Here is a 16,807-nt window from a genome sequence, read left to right on the forward strand (position 1 = left end):
ATCCAACTAAAGAAACAGCAAACACTCTTGATAAATTACTTGATAATTTACTACTAAAGGGGATGAGGGTCGTTCGAGCTCGTCCCGTAGAGCCTCGATAGAATCTCGGTTGTCGTCGTGTGCGATTGCGTGGGTTGCAAACCTTGGCAAACCACTTCGCGCCGATGCGTCGAGATCTGAACATCTTCGGGACTAATAACGTGTCGGAAAGAATAAACGCGTGTGTGTTGCGTTACGGCTGCGAATTACAGCAATAATCTTATACCAGAGTGTTCCGGGAAAAAAAAAAAAAAAAAAAAAAAACCGAACTGCGTCCCTCGGTAAATCCAGATTCTTCACGTCTTTTCAGAATCTGGACCATCATCCAATGTGACCAATGGGACAATTGTAAATTTGCATTCGGTTCTTCCCGGGACACTCTGTATCTTTGGCGCATCAGGCTTTTCATCGTCTCTCCTTCGCCGAATAACTTTTAGCTGTCGATTTAATTTTTGATAAGAACAAACAGTAAAAAAAAGTAACAGATAAAAGCGATAATTACGACAGCTATATAGCACAATTTTTTTCCTTTGAACAATAAATTACTTTTTCATATATATATATATATATGTGGGCGACAGTAAATTAATATGTAGAGGTATTGAATGGCGATGATTATAGGCACGAACGAAAAAGCCTGATGAACGCCTTCGAACGGAAAGTCGTTGACAAATAATTACTTTCCCATTGTCTGGTCGATTCGTTTAATTAAGCCTAACCCCCTTGCGTCGCGCCACCCTCGCGCGGTCGCGGTTCCATTATAAAAAATCTTCACTCCCTTCCCACCCCTCCCTCTTCCTTTCAGTGGAAACGTAGCCGCTTTTTGTACCCGTGCGCCATAGAGAGTACAAGAGTATTACACCTAACAATATAATATCCTACGTAACCTACGGACGTTAAAGCGGATAAGATCACTTTGCATTCTCTCTCTATTTGTTATTTCCTGGACACCCGTTGGGTTCGCGCCGGCCCTTAAAGCGTGCTTTTCGCGCCGTCCGATATAAAAAAACAAAATATTTTGCAACGTTGTCGATTCAATGCTATCAGTTTAATATTTCGTCAATATGTAAGCCGAGAAAGACATGTATATAATGGGCGGAAAAATAATAGAGAGGAGGAATGTGTGAAATATAATATAGCTAAGGGCAATTCTTCACGAATTAAAAATATTAGAATAATCGCGTATATGTATATATATATATATATTAATTAAATGTAATCCCGAGTCTTTTATATCTGAAAATATGGCAAACACACCCATAACTTCTAATATACTTTTACTTAAACCAGAAAAAATATCGATTCCCAGTTATGCCCGAACGTACTAGAAATTGTAAATTATGCACTTTTATAGCCTCTCTCGGTGAATGAGAATGCATATACGAACGATTCATTATATATAAATCATTTTATACTTTACCTCGAATATCTAGATCGATTAGATCCTAGATTCTGAGCGACGTATGAAGTACAGATATAGTAGTCCTTTTGTAACGCGCTTCTGTCAGGGAGAGAAAAGGGACGGTTTACCTGAACTACGCGCGAAAGGCTTTAAGAGCCAGCTTTGGTTCACCTCCGGGCTAGTCCTTGTCCGCACACGCTTCCTGTACACACACGTCATGCCCTGTTCGCTCTCTTCACAAGGTATACAGAGATACAAGGTGGAGAGTTTTCTGTATGTGTGTATGTGTGTGTATGTCGAGAATGTACATTTAATTATTAAGAAAACAGTTATTCAGGCACGCAAGTTGGGCAGGGGAGCAGCGCGCAGCTAGTGGAAGAAGCCGCGCGTACCTTGAGAGTTCCTCTCCTTCATGTCCATCTGAAATCGATCCATCGATTCGATTATTTATTCTATAAAAGTGTAATTTGCCAATTTTTCATTCTTTCGATCACGCCTCTCGAGATTGTTTATCTTGTAAACGGAAAACCGATTCCTTTTAATTGCGTACTTGTGTCAAAATTGACTAGCTAAAAATTATGAAGATTGGAAGGAATCGAGCAGATTGACTAAAGTAGGCGATTAAATGGATATAGAAAGTCGATTCCTTTCGCGTTCAAATATTCCAGAAAATTTGTTGAAGATAAAAACATATATAGCGTTCGGACAGTCGTTACATCCACAGTTTCCTATTTCGAATCTTGTTGCAATCGTCGCTTGCCAGCTTGATCGCATTTCATCGAAGGCATAAGCTCCTCGAGGAGAGACCCAAAGGTGCGCGCGGGATGCAAGAAGGCCCATCCTTAGACGAGTTTCGCACGAAAAACAGACGGCCGTGTTTAATCAATCTAGTCAACACTCTCGCTTAGAACAGCGTCTCTTTTGTAATCCACGCGGCATTTACGACAATTACATATATATATATATTTCTGCGCAAAAACGAATCATAAAGAGTTGTTTTTTTTTTCAGTGTAAACACCGATGAATTCGCGCGAATCACCCGATAATTGGATATGAATTGTCTTTTTATAGACACAGCCAACGTAGAGATGAGGAGACACCGCTCTAGACGGGAATCTTTTCATATTTGTTTGTGCGAACCTCCAGCCGACCTACGTACGACCGTAGCGTACAATTTCATACCCCGGCAGTACTATATGTCGATTATATAATATGTCGGTGATCACCGATTAATGTCGCGGCACGGCCGCGGTCTGCTGATTACGCGGAAACCGGCGTCTCGGGCCTTTTAGTACGAGTGCTGCGGCTGCAGAGACGAGACTCAGCTGTGCGCCGACGTGTCCGAGCCCTGGCTGTTGCCTAACCCACCCATGCCGGCCTGGGAGGTGAGTCTGGTAGCCGACTGCGAGGTCGTGGTGGTCACCGTGGCGGAGTGACTGAGGCCGTGATGCCTGCCGGTCTCCGGTACCAGGTGCGGCGTCCGGCTGGAGACGGGCGGTAGGACCGGGCTGACCGGCCACGGGTGCAGGGACATGGTGCTGGGCGCGCTGGGCACGCTGCGCGAATGCGGCAGGAGAGGGGAGTTGGAGAGGCTGGCGAGAGGGTGGTGAGCGGCAACGGATGCACCGCCGCCACCGCCGCCGCCGCCGCCGGAAACGCCCAGGCTCGTGCCCGACGAGATGGTTCCTCCTCCTCCTCCGCCGCCGCCACCACCGCCGGAAGCTGCCATGGCTACCGCGGTATCCGGATGAAGAAAATTACGCCGCTGCTCCATCCGCTCCGCGTGCTGGGCCAGACAGCGGGTCAGCTCTTCCGGCAGCAGTTCCAGCTGACCCTGCAGCGAAGTCAGCTTCTCCTCTAGGCCGACCAGACGGTCCTCCAGACCCACTAGACGCTCTTCCACCGCGTCCTGCCGCGTACTCATGTCCGAGACGATCTCGTAGACGGTGTTTTGCGTCTGTCAGGGTACAGATTAGGCATTATACACGTTAACGGTGTTAATATTCGTTATCTGTTTGCGACGATGCGAGAAAGAATGTTGCATTTATGGAATACAAGTGCCATAAACGCCACTGAGACGAGTATTATTAATCTTATAAAGTTAAATCTCCTAGCGATAAAAAATAATTTGGGAAACAATTTGAAAAACAAGAATTTATTTTATTTATATAAAAAAAAAAACTACTCTGTCTAAAAAAGCTTTCAGGAGCTAATCCTGTTCAATCCCTGTTCCATCGCTGTTGCAATATTGCATCAGGCTTTGTAAACAGAAAAGCGGTTTCCCTCATTAGCGCTGATGATCCTTACCTTGGCCATGTCCGTTATAGTGTTGGCGTTGTCCATCAATTTGCGCTGATCCATTTTCACCTTTCTGAGTCTGAAATGTGGAGGGTAGCATCGAGATGGAATTATGCAATTACGTATACAGCCTACATCGTGTAGAGTCTACCCTACACGACGGTATTTCTGTTATCGCAACCGGAGAGTGCGGAATATCGACTTACGCATATATAGCTAGGAGGAATTTCCGCTGATGGGTCCGCACGCGTCCAGGATTGACGCGCTTCACCAAACGGGTGTGCTTGTAGATCAGCCACGTTTCCCGCAACACGTTCGCCGCGGCGTTCTTCAACTACAAACAGAGCAGACCATCCTTGTCAATCCATTCAGCATCAGCTGACTCTTGTCAGCGGATCGCCGATACTTTATCGAAAATCTCTCTCGCTCTCTTCTCTTTGAAAATTAAAAAAAAAAAAAAAGAAAAAATTTTGTTTTGGACAAAGCAATGAAAAAGTCGTATCCTGAGGTATTATACAGTTTTGTTTATATAAGATGAAATAACAACACACACGGCGATGCGTCACGCAGTTTATAAATTTTTAATCAAAACTAACATCACGCGCTGTGGAATTATTCAAAATATATATATTCGCTAAGTAAACATTATACTGCGCCATTAATCGCGTAACTCGTTAGCTGTGACAGTATTCATTATGTTACGGTTAATTAACCCTTTCAAGATCAGCGGGGATAATTTGTCTCAAAGAATGATTAATGATCCGTTGGAAATATATATTTTCGGATTATAACATTACATTTTTGCTTTATTCTCATTTAATGAGAAAACTTTCTAAAAAGATTCCACAAATTTTTATAAATTGTTAAAATTACAGTTCCCTTTCGCTCGGAAAAATTTACACGTGCTCGCAAACTATATACGGTAGTCGAGGAAAAAAAATGGGTTTCGAGGATGACATTTATTTTGTTACCGCTGATGAAATCAGATCGATTCCGCTTATGCAATGACGTGAAAAAAGCGATATGCATCCGAGGGTTAGAGCGGCGTAAAAAGACTCGTCGATATGGTTATGTGTATAGCTCTACGTTACCACTCCTTGATATTTGCAAAGTTTATAAATAACGCTGGCTAATAATTATTTCAGTAGCCGTGTAGTTGAAGGCTTCGATCCAGAGGTGGAGAGAAAAGCGACCGTGTACTTATGCAACTTAACTCACTGCCAGACATACGACAAATTTAAATTGCATCAGGATTGGAATTATATCTCAACATCTTTAATTAAAGACGTCTTTTTGCAACACGTGAGGAGAAATACTTTCGAACATCTCGAGATATATTTGAAAAGCACGATGAAATATATTAGAATGGAGAAAGTTTGTGTTTCTACACAAAGAAAAGAAAAGAAAAAAAAAAAAAAAAGAGGTGCGTATTAACCCTCGTGACACAAGCTATCGATTATGCCATGATTTGCAACGAGTCACCAATTGTTCCGTTATGAAAGAAAGAACAGTGATAGAATCCGCTTTTCCGCTCTCCTATACTTTTTAAATTCTGAATAACTAATATTTAAATTTCTCGAATCCGGAAAGATCTCGCTTTAAAGTTTTATATGTCTCTTATACTCATTTTTATGTATTTGTATTCGTGCCATTATATCTTTTAACTTTCAAATCTTAATGGCAAGGCTCTCTCGAAACACAAGTTTGTATTCTCAACTTTTAATTTTCCGCCCAAGTCTCAAACTTATTTCTGAATTTAAAATTCACGTGGCGACGAATTTATGGCACTCATTCTTGTTACAAAGTGTTCCAGAAATGTCAAAATTTTTCGTACAATAATCGGAAAGTGCTCACAAGTTCAAGCAGGCCTTATATTATCGACTTTACGATTTACTCGCCGAGAGTTGCCTTTTATTTCTTTGAAAGTTTGTTGAGATTGAATCGATCGACGTCACATTCCTTTCATGATGACAATGATACATTAACTGACTTCCTCGTCTCAAGTCTCGACCTATCATCTAGATAGACGATACGACGATACTATCTACTTTGACAGGAGCGCTTTCTCTTATCCTCATATGGAAGTGTGTTTGCTCTTCAAGTCCTTGAACTTCAACAGACTATCGGATTCAGAATCTTTCGTTCATTCGACATGAGACACTTATAGGTTTGTAAATCTGTATTACGAATTTTTTTAATGATTTTTAGATGGCTTTTATACATATTTAAATTTCCTTCTTTTTATAAATTTATAAGGGAAACTTTTTCTTTTCGTGCGTACGATATTTACGATTTTTCTACTTTTACTCTTCTTTACTCCACTGTCTCAAGTATCGCTGTATCAAAGTTAGAATTCAGATTGGAAGACGAAGGGAAGACTGTTTTGCCTAAAGGTCAAAGCAACTTCGCCGACCGACTTCATGCAGTCTGCTTATTTCCCAGGCAACCTTATTCAGTGGGATACTTTCTTATTATGTGGTTCAACCGGAAAATTACGTCGCTCTATATGAAGAGTGATATCCATCATGCTCTTATTACGTGCTTAATTCGCTTTACCGATTGTTGCGGGATACCGTTGATGAATATATTTATGTATGTCTTGAAAAACCTACGTTCTTCTTCTACCTTCTATTATTATTACTATTTTTTTAGAAACTGTGTATTTTTGAATCTTTTATCCTTTTCGTCGCGATCGGTTAATAAATATTGTAATAAAAAAATATCATGAATCTACTGTTCAAATTTAAGAAAATCTAACTTGTAGATTTTTGGAAATTTTGCAAATTAGACTTTAATTTGTTTGATTTTATTTAAAATAATGGTAAGATACTTATCGCATATGTTTATCGTCCATCGAAAAGTAGTGTTAAAGAAAACTTAGCGTCTACTATTACATAACTAATACTTTGATATACACATAGATAGCTCGTTTCACTTTAGAAACTTATTATTTGCTATGCATATCATTAAAAGTTGTTACCCTCTTTAATTCAGAAACTTGCATAGACCAAACTCACGATATAATGTAACATGCTGAAGTTGTTCATTGCAACAATAGACAACTCCGATTATTGTAAAATTTTCAGTTTAATCCTTTGGATTATTTAACAGTTTATTTAAACAAAAGAAAATACTATTTTACATTATTTTATCATTATGCTACATAAATTCTATTTTTCTTACTTTCACTAATTTTTACTAAATTTAACTAAAATATTATATCACTTGAGAATCAAAATTTTTTCACGAAAATGTCAGCAAACAAAAAACTTAAAAATATCTCTACTTAAAGTCACTTACTAATTGTTAGTGCAGTGAGTGTTTAAGTATCAAAGTTTCAATTGTAAAGAAGTTGTAGCTCTAGTAAATGTCTATTTTTTGATTGTCGATCGATGTAAAAGCAGTGAAGACCATATATTATATAAGCTATTATAAATTGGTATATAGCGGCTTTACTGTGCTCTCTGTGTGAACCGAACATCTTCTCTATCGAAACCAAAAATATCCTTTAATATACTATAATTTATAATCCACGATGTTCTATTAAAGGATTCCTGCTATATTTTGCAAGTTTTTTATTTGAAATTTTTATTGCTTGAAATTTACATCACTAGACTGGAATAGCTTCGCGAGAAAGTTTCGACTCTACGACAGTATAAAAAATTCTCCTGTGCTCTATTAAAATACTACGTAAAGACTTGTCTATGCATGAAGAGCAGTGGCCTTACCCTTTTTGTTAATTGCGTGTCCATCATAAAGTTATGCACGTGCTTCTCCGCCCGCGTAAGTTCGAGCTTCCTGGAGACGACTGCCACCAGTAAAGCGGTGCACCCGGCGCCCTAAAAATTTGAAGAAAAAAAATATTTTCTGCGAGTTTGTTCCACATGAAATGTGCGTATATATTTTAAAATTGCCTCTTTCTTTCTTTAGCTTCCGAAATTTCTAAATATCCGTGATTTCCAAACATTCTATATAATTTTTTTTAATTTTAATCATACAATAAAGAAACTTATTTTCAATAATGTAAATCTTTTGTCTCACAATTACAATATTTTTACCATTTTTACTTTACTATTTTTATTACATTATTAGTTTTCTAATTCTTTTTTTAAGCAACATTAGTTTCATTAATTTGATTGCGAAACTATTTGTTGGAAAATAGAATATTTCCGCAGAAAGAGAGAGATTACCATTAAAAGTTAACGGTCAAAATCTCAAGCTGAGCAATCTCTCGGATTATAGTTTCAGGTTGCCGTCAAGTTAGCGGTAATTTATAAATATTTTTTGTATAAAGAAACTTACTTTCACTAATATAATAAGACTGATTTTTGTCTCATAATTACACTATTTTCATCACATTTTTACTTTACTATTTTTATTACATTATTAGTTTTATAATTCTTTTTTTAAGCAACATTAGTTTCATTAATTTGATTGCGAAACTATTTGTTGGAAAATAGAATATTTCCGCAGAAAGAGAGGGATTGCCATTAACAGTCAACAGGCAGAATCTCAGACTGAGCAATTTCGCACCATTTAAGCGACGCAACCAGCGCATTAATGTTCACGAGAGAAAGAAAGAAAGATTATTAACTGACAAGGGGAGGTGAGAACTATTAAACATATCGTGACTTATATGTTCGGATTTCCGGCAACAACCATCGTGCTCGCGCAGCGGAAGTTTCGAGGAATTGGCTAGCATCTCTGGAAGCAGCCATGCGTTGGTTATCAACTCGGAGATAGTTACGAATTAACTGGAATTACGGATTAACTCGCGGAAGTGCGAGTAAGATGCCGGGCGGAAGGAAGGTACATATAACGAGGAGCGACTTCCCACATTCCCGTGGGAACGAACGGACGTGGCGTTTATTGTGTCCTACGTCGTCTTTAATTACATAGACACGGCGTGTAAGCATGTTAAAGGAACAACACGAACGGGACGAAACACTGCGTGTAAATCGGGACGAGCGATTTGTCAACTACTGGTATCGGAATCACGATCGATCGCTCGTTCGTTTATTACGGTCGTCCGCTCCTGTAATGAAGCCCTGGTCGGGCGCGGTGCTTAACGCGAGGAGTTACATCGAGTGTTACATGCCTGCGGAGTTCCGCGAGTCTGGACATGCGGATGCAGTATATATATATCTCGTAGTTTGCGGTAATCTCGGTAAGGATTAACGACCATAGTGATTGGTAATACGATGCCTGTAACCGATGACTTTAGCCGGAATAATTGTTGTACAATTCGGAAAAATTCACATATTTTTCGGCTCGTGATATGGAAAGATATAATGCCTTATTTATTAAAAAAAAAAAATATATATATATATATATAACAATTATTTTTCTAAAATAATTTCTCTAAAAAGCCTTCCTTTTTTAAAAAAATCTTTCTTTTTCTCTCTCGCAAAGTTTTATCATATATATATGTATATCTCCTCGGAGATGCATCGTTGATGATCGACACTGATCGCGAGCGACGCTGGATGGTGGAAAAAATTTCACGACACGGTGCCGGTTTACGTCCTGTCCTTACCATCATCCCGGTGGAGACGGCTATACCTCGACCGCAGTATGTGTTGGGCACAATGTCGCCGAAGCCGACGCTCAGGAAAGTGATGGCGATGAGCCACATGGCGTTGAGGAGATTTGCGTGTTCCTCGTCGTGGAACCTGTCGTGGCAAAGCGACAAGCGCATTATTTCAACGACGAGCGCAACGCGCGACGGTTGAACGCAATATTTTGCTTTTATGAATCATCAAAATCTCTTTTAAAAATCTTGATACGTTCCGGGGCAGATAATTTGATTTATAAAATTGATATTTGAAATTGAAATTCTTAAAAACGTAAACTTATAAATAATAAAAAAACGAAAATGCGATTGAAAAAAAAAAAAAAACTATTTATGAAATAATCCTTTTTCAATTCTTCTAACAATAAAAATCTAGAAAACTGTATATTGATACTTTTTTAATTGATATTAAAAACTTGTTTATAAATCTCTAAGAGCTTAATCTTCTTGATATTATTTTGAAAATATAATTTCTAATAATGAAATTTGCTAGTCCTTTCTTAATAGCGGTTCGATATATCTATCTTGCCACAGCGTTCAATCTCCTATCCGTGGGATAAGCATTAGGGCAACTACGGCAAGTTGGGGCATGAATGATAGCGTTATTATGCCCCCCGTGAGATTCATTATCAAGCATGAGGAAGATGCGGGCGGCATAATCTGCGTCGTAAAATGGTTTTAACGACCCTGTTACACAGTTCGGTCGACGTTAGACGCTTTCGTCCGCATCTTTCACAAATTTCAATCTTTGTCAAAATATCTGCGAATCGACAAATCGGAATCTTTTAAAATAATAAATTAATCATGTTAAAAATTTCAGTGTTTTAATGTTTCCCATTTCTTCTTCTCTTCCCGCGGGAAAGATGAAAATATTATGAAAATTTTAAAAGCCAGTGAAAAGTTTTTAAATAATAACGGTAAATGTTTTATCGTCGTGTGAGATGATGAATATAGTCGATCGGAGGTGAAGAAAAATCGTTCGAAATTAAGCGTGTAACAAATGCGACTTCCTTAAACTTTTTTTATTTACTTGTCGAAAACGTGCCCGTTTAAACTTGATGCGACGAACAATCTATTCCTATCCCATGAAAGTCTCATGGAACAGGATTATTCTCGTAGCAACATTGATTGCATGAGTGATTGTCGACCATGCGTACCGTGAAAATCGCGTTACTGTCGTGGAAATTCGCGCTGTCACGTAGTATGCGTGGACGTTTACTGAATAAAATACTATTCGGATTTCGCAACAATTTCCGACCCCATAATCCAAGCGTGAAACTGGCCGCAGGGCCCGCGGTCGTTTACGGTGATGTGAGAGCAAAATTAACAAATTGATCTTTTAATTTTCAATGCAGATGCAAATGTACAACCGCAAATTCAATAATTTCATATACTATTAGTTAGTTTACTTTAGCAAATAATACGAGGGCATCACGTATCATTGTTGTAAAATAAATTTAGAAGAAATTGTATACAACACATTCACACACACATTTTATATAAAATTTAAAACAAAAATAATAATGCTAATTAAATAAAATTTAATAATCTAAAATTTTGAAACTAAAATACTTTTACATAATAAGTAAAATTAATTGTAATAAAGAGAGAAATATAAATCGATGATACGACAATAATTTACAATCATATAATTGTGACACGTTTTACATATTTACTTAATATCATCAATACTAAAAGAGAAATTTAAATAAATTTACTTGATGCAACCACTTGTTGGGAGAATTTTACATAAACATCAATATTTCACGCGCGTGTGCTATTTATTAAAAATAACAGGATTAGAGTGATAAAACAGAATAAGTATAAAAAGATTAAAACTTTTTTCATAAATTTGCCAAACAAAATTTTCCGCGCGATATCGATGTCTGCGGTACTCGCGTATTCATCCAATGGAAACGGTGTCGGGAAGTTGAATATGTTCCTACCATTATCGGGACTATTATCATAATCGACTATCGGAAAAGGTGGAACGCGATAAATCAAATGTAAAAGCGCACACGATTTCAATGATCGCCCCCTCAAGTGAAACAATGAAACAGTCGATCGCGAGTTCACACAGAATCGCTCATAATCGAAGGCTTTCGCCGGATGTCGGGACAGGCAGAGATCAACATTAGCAGAGTGATAAATATTTCAATTAAACGCGTGGATGGGTGAAGGCCCGTCCATTACAAAAGAACCGGGAGATTTTATTGAGGCGATGGATAGGAGGAATCCTTTCCTTCGCTTCTCTGCTTCGAGACCTAACCTGACGGGATCCTTGAAAGCAGCCATCGGTCGTCGCCTCGATATTGCCAAGGCAAAGATTGATTATTCCTGAAATCGCAGCGCGGCTATTTACGGGGAGAATTTAATTATCAGCCGGTCTCTCCAGGAATCACTAAATTCCAACGGCGATCGTCAACGACCAACCCTAATCGAGAACGCGTTTTCCTACTTCCTTCCCTCTTCTCCCGCAAGGATACCGAGATTTATGGTTACGTCGCGGGATTTCGCGATGGATGGACGCGCCATTAGGTCATAGATCAATCATCGCAAGCAAATGAGTCGCGTCCATTGGACTGTACATGATTTCAAAATGCATTGTCAGTGTTCCTCCTCCCGTTGGGAATTGGACATGAATAATGTGGGACAACTACTGTTACTTTACTGACAGAGCGAATGTAAAAAAAGAAATAAAACACTTTCAAAAGCTTGGCTACCGGGGAATAAATCAAGAAACTAGAAAAAGAAAAAAGCGCGAAGAAAAACAAAGAAAAAGTACAGATTATTTTAATAATGTCGATAGTTGTATAAAGCTATCGAATGTAAACACTTGGAGAAATCTCGATTAATTTTGAAACTATAATTACATAGTAAATCTTTATCTTGAAATTTTATATAGTCATATAATATTGTAAAGAGATGAAAAACTTATATATATATATGTTGTATATTTTATATACAGTAGCAGTAGTAGAGTTTACCTTTCGCACTGTCGTAACGTCCACGAGGCGATGATCCACAGGGAGACCATGAAGACCAGAAGTACCGTACCGGGACAGATGGTCATCAGGGTCTTGAGGACGAACCTGGTGTTAAAGTTGATGCGATTCAAGGCCCCTATGCTACGCGACGACGCGTCCGTGAAGAGCTTCGAGTGTAGCAGCATCACGCGACAGATGAGGTAGAGCCTGAGGAACATGGGCAACGAGAGGGTGACGTCGTACGGCACCCACTTGGAGCCGATGTCGCCGTTCTTGTTTGCCAGCTTGGTCGTCCACAGGAAGTAATACTCGCCCGGAATCGGGTGAATCGCGCAGATCGCCAGCTCCACCGTGATCTGCGCGATCCGCTGCCAGGTCATCGCGATCCGCCAGTCGTCCGCGCAGTTATCAATCATGAACAACTGTCATCCAACATAGAAATTGACAGATCGTACATATAAGTACACATAGTTTCATCAACCTAAATCATCTGATCAGCTGTTCAGCACTGACAGAGATTTGTGCTTAAGTCGCATACGATTTTTCCAACAATATTTGAATAATTTATTACTTCAATTATTATGTATTACATAAGTAAAAAGATATTATAATATGATATAACATAATTTTTTAAATTTATTTAATTTTATTATCTTTCAAGTTTTAGAAATAGAATTTTTTATTATTATTATTCTATAATATTATTATATTATGTATATAAGGCAATCTAAAAATTGGAAAATATAAATATGTTTCCGAGATAAGGAATAACCAAATATTTACGAATAATTTTTGCGTTATATTATAATATAATAATATTATATTATAATAGAATGAATTGCAATTATTTGATTATTATTTATCTTGAAAATATATTTTCAAATTTTCTTATGCATTTCTCCTTTATTGAAATAAAGAACTTTTAGTAATAAATATCACACGGAGATTAATATGCACGATTGTAATAATTATCAATCGTTGGGATCTTTATTCGTTCAGAATTGAACATTATTGAAAAAAAGTCGATTACACTCATCCATTTCGCACGATTGTCAAGCAAATACTAACAAACGAATAAATTAATTATGCCGTACCATCCATATATATCGTATCATCGTGCGCGCACGTTCAAAGCGATTTTTGAGTGCATGTATCGATCGCGCGAAATTATACCAACCGAGACCAAATAAGCCTGCGTATTCCGTTATGAAAGCTCGCTCTTTGAGAGCGTTCGATTAATATGAATTCCGACCGCCTTGCTCGTAAACGTGATTAAAACGTTGCAACACGTACGTCGTTGTTTATCGCCGTCTATCTCGCTACATAGAGTTAGTTGTAACCGTACACAGGCCGCCGCCATTTCGGCAACAAATCATCCTTAACTCGGTAACGATCCTGCCAGATCTAAACAACTTGCGCTTAAAGGCTTCCACATACGTGTTACTCGAGATAGTGCAATTTGTTTCATATCGACGTCACTGATCCTCGTGACATTGCTGATTTTTATCATCTGTTTAACTTATATTTTCCCCCTCGATTCAAATATTCTAACAGCTTTTTTCACTCATTAAGATCTCATTTAACAAAACTTTGATATAGTAAATTCAAGAATTCCTTTGATATCGCCATTATTTATTTGCTTCTCAGTTTATTAACTTTTTGTAAATTATCGTAGTATCTTGATATCACCAGGACCTTTGTTGAGTGATCACCGAATGCTTGCAACATCATAAATCATCTCTCAAGTTTTTCTCTCCTAGATGCAGCCGGGTCGGACCTCGAAAATTTCAAATTTCGACAATGGAGTTGTGTTCCGTTCTGAAAGTCCGGGGGAGATCCTCAGCGGGATGCGATATACATCCATCATCGCGCGCTTTTACATCCTGGCGATATCTCGCGGCCTGATACATCGCGGATATTTTGCAGCTCGTATTTCTCGTCCGGCGCGAAAGATGCAACCCGCCATCGCCTCGGGCGTTCTGAATGGATTAGTATAATGCGGTGCAAGTCCATTTATTCGGAAGAATAATCTCCGCTGGAGACCGGGGAAAATGGCGGAGAAGGGAGGAGGTTTCGCGTGACAAGAGAAGGAAGAATCCATTGCATCGAGAAAAACTGTATAAAGGGAATTTTGCATCGATATACTGGCAATTTATAGCGACAAAAATGCCGCAAAATTTAAAAAAGTAATATCAGATTTAACGTCAATAATTTATGAATCCATAAATCCATGGCATTCCAACTTCCTTAATCTAAACGCACGCGATTATGATTTACGATATTACGATATCGTGTAGCATTTTTTTTTTTTTTTTTTTTTAATAAGAAACCGAACATGTCACAGATTTTGTTTTTACAGAACATCAACCAGTAGAATTTCCTCAAATTTTCTCTAAAACACACAGATAACGTTCGTTAAATTCACAACATATTTGTAAATGCAATTTCTTTTGCCGATAATTTAAATCGCATTATTTCTAGCGTCCGGAAAAAATTGAGATTATTAATTTAATATTGATTAATCAAATTTGTAATAAATCGAATCAAATTATTTCCATTTAAGGATCTTAGAAATTTGACGTATCAAGAATCTGCGATAATTGCGGGATTTGAACAGATTTATTTAGTACAAAGTACTAAATACAATGGATACGTATAGAACAAGAAGTAGACGGAGAAGAGAATGATGAGAGAAACTTGCGCAGCAGATGACATCGATCAGAACGACAGCGACGTTTCCCGTGGGAGACCCATTCGCTCTGCGGCGCCAGGTTAGGAATATCGGCAAATCTGCGCATGCAAATCCTTGATAAACGACAATCAACAGGTGCCGAAAGGTCAGCAGGCCATTAGGCTCTTAGCCAGCCGTTGCTGCTCCAAGATTGCATGCGCCAGCTTGGAGTGGCCGAGCTGGTTATCATCGAAAACCTCCGCTCCTAATGTTTCCGAGATCATAGACAATAAGTGCGATCAATAGTTTGCCGCAGTTGAAAGAGAGTTTAAATAATTTTTCGCGAATTTATCTTTGAAACTGATAAATGACAGATAACAGACGGAACGATTTATTTTCGTTCACCTAAATTCGTTTCTATAATAATTTGAATTTCAGGCGCGCGGGTGATTTGTTGTTAAATAATTTACAACAAATAATGACTTGCTTCAAAGTTTCCTTTTTTAACGACAATTAACTTTGCGAATTCCAAGTATCCATTAAACTAAGTTTGTGCAACTTGTAGAATAATCGGTATAAGTGAAAAGACGTTTTATTTCTCAACTTACTTCCATTCAAACACATGCAAATTGCGTTCTGTGATAAATTTACAAGTATAAACACGCGTAAAGTTCTATTAAAATCCCAGGATTATGATTTCTATCTCGTGAAAAACCACAGGACTTGCTTCAACACAACAATCATTATGGCAAATTCTTGCAAAGATATTATCGCGATATCGAAGGGGAGGGAAGGGAGGGACAGCAGGGGGAAAGGTTCGATATATCGCGTTGAAATTGCATCGCGTGACAACTGCGAGCTTGACGAGAACGTTTTTCCGACACATTGAGTCGGAATTATCCATTTGGGATACGGTAACGGATGTTGGCAGCTATCACATCTTTCTTTTTCACTTCGCGATCGACCTCAATATTCTAGAGAGACTTACAATAAACCCTTGATCTGTCATTCAGAGTTGACCTTTGCACCGTTTTACCGTCAAATAAAATTGACATGTGTGTGAGAAACTGATTTCTTTATTTTTATATATATATAATACAATATATAAATTCGTTTCTTAAAAATGAGTCTATTATGGCTTTTAATCGATTATGCGCAAAAAAAAAAAATTTTTCTAAATTTATTAGAATTAGTGTTTTATACCGAGTATTATGTTAATTTTACTTCATCAATATTTTTAACGATTTTTATTTGTCGTAAAAAATGTTTGATTTAAAATTTAAAACCTCTTGCGATAGATAAAAGCAAGATTTAAAAATTCTCGCAAATCTACGATGCATTTATTTTTTCTAAAATTCAAACATTTACATTTCTTCCCAGTATCAAATTTACACTTTTATACATTCTTTTAAGACTCGCTCGGAGAAATCGGATACCAAAATTACACCGCCTTTCTTCTTCGCAGATCGCTCGGTACATAACGAAAGTCTTGGGTGTAAAAATTTAAAAGACCGTCGTAATGTCAATATTTGAGTTGATGCTTAAACGTTCCAGCTTTACGCGGCTTTGCGAAGCTTCTTTCGCTGCCGGCCATTGGTATCTCATTAAGACGACTTCCTACCGTAGGCCGGAAGCAAATTGAGAGCTCAGCAGAAAGAGACTTCCCTTCGCCGGATATTATAATGAACACTTACCCCGGTTCATCTCTCTCCACGCGTGCTTTCAATGCCCCGTCATTTTTCTCAAACTCCGCCATTATTATATCAAGATCATCAGCCAACTTTTTTTATTCAATAGGAATAAATTGAAAACTCTTTAACGATCTCTCTCGTCTTCTA

The 16,807-nt window shown here is 38.1% G+C and overlaps 1 protein-coding gene across 4 annotated transcripts in view; it reads right to left on the reverse strand.

The window, feature by feature from the left end:
* Nucleotides 1–595: 595 nt before the first annotated feature.
* Sk (small conductance calcium-activated potassium channel) overlaps nucleotides 596–16,807 on the reverse strand; it is a 132,326-nt gene continuing 116,114 nt past the window's right edge. For all 4 annotated transcript variants that reach the window (XM_072907228.1, XM_072907226.1, XM_072907227.1 and 1 more), the window contains 6 exons: nucleotides 12,299–12,720; nucleotides 9,276–9,411; nucleotides 7,468–7,578; nucleotides 3,946–4,073; nucleotides 3,749–3,818; nucleotides 596–3,398 (listed from right to left, as the gene is read on the reverse strand). In XM_072907228.1, coding sequence (XP_072763329.1) covers nucleotides 2,763–3,398; nucleotides 3,749–3,818; nucleotides 3,946–4,073; nucleotides 7,468–7,578; nucleotides 9,276–9,411; nucleotides 12,299–12,720 — 1,503 coding nt within the window. In that variant the 3' untranslated portion in view covers nucleotides 596–2,762. The remainder of the gene's footprint in view (nucleotides 3,399–3,748; nucleotides 3,819–3,945; nucleotides 4,074–7,467; nucleotides 7,579–9,275; nucleotides 9,412–12,298; nucleotides 12,721–16,807) is intronic.

Source organism: Anoplolepis gracilipes, chromosome 15, assembly GCF_047496725.1.
Source record: "Anoplolepis gracilipes chromosome 15, ASM4749672v1, whole genome shotgun sequence".
Lineage (NCBI taxonomy): Eukaryota > Metazoa > Arthropoda > Insecta > Hymenoptera > Formicidae > Anoplolepis > Anoplolepis gracilipes.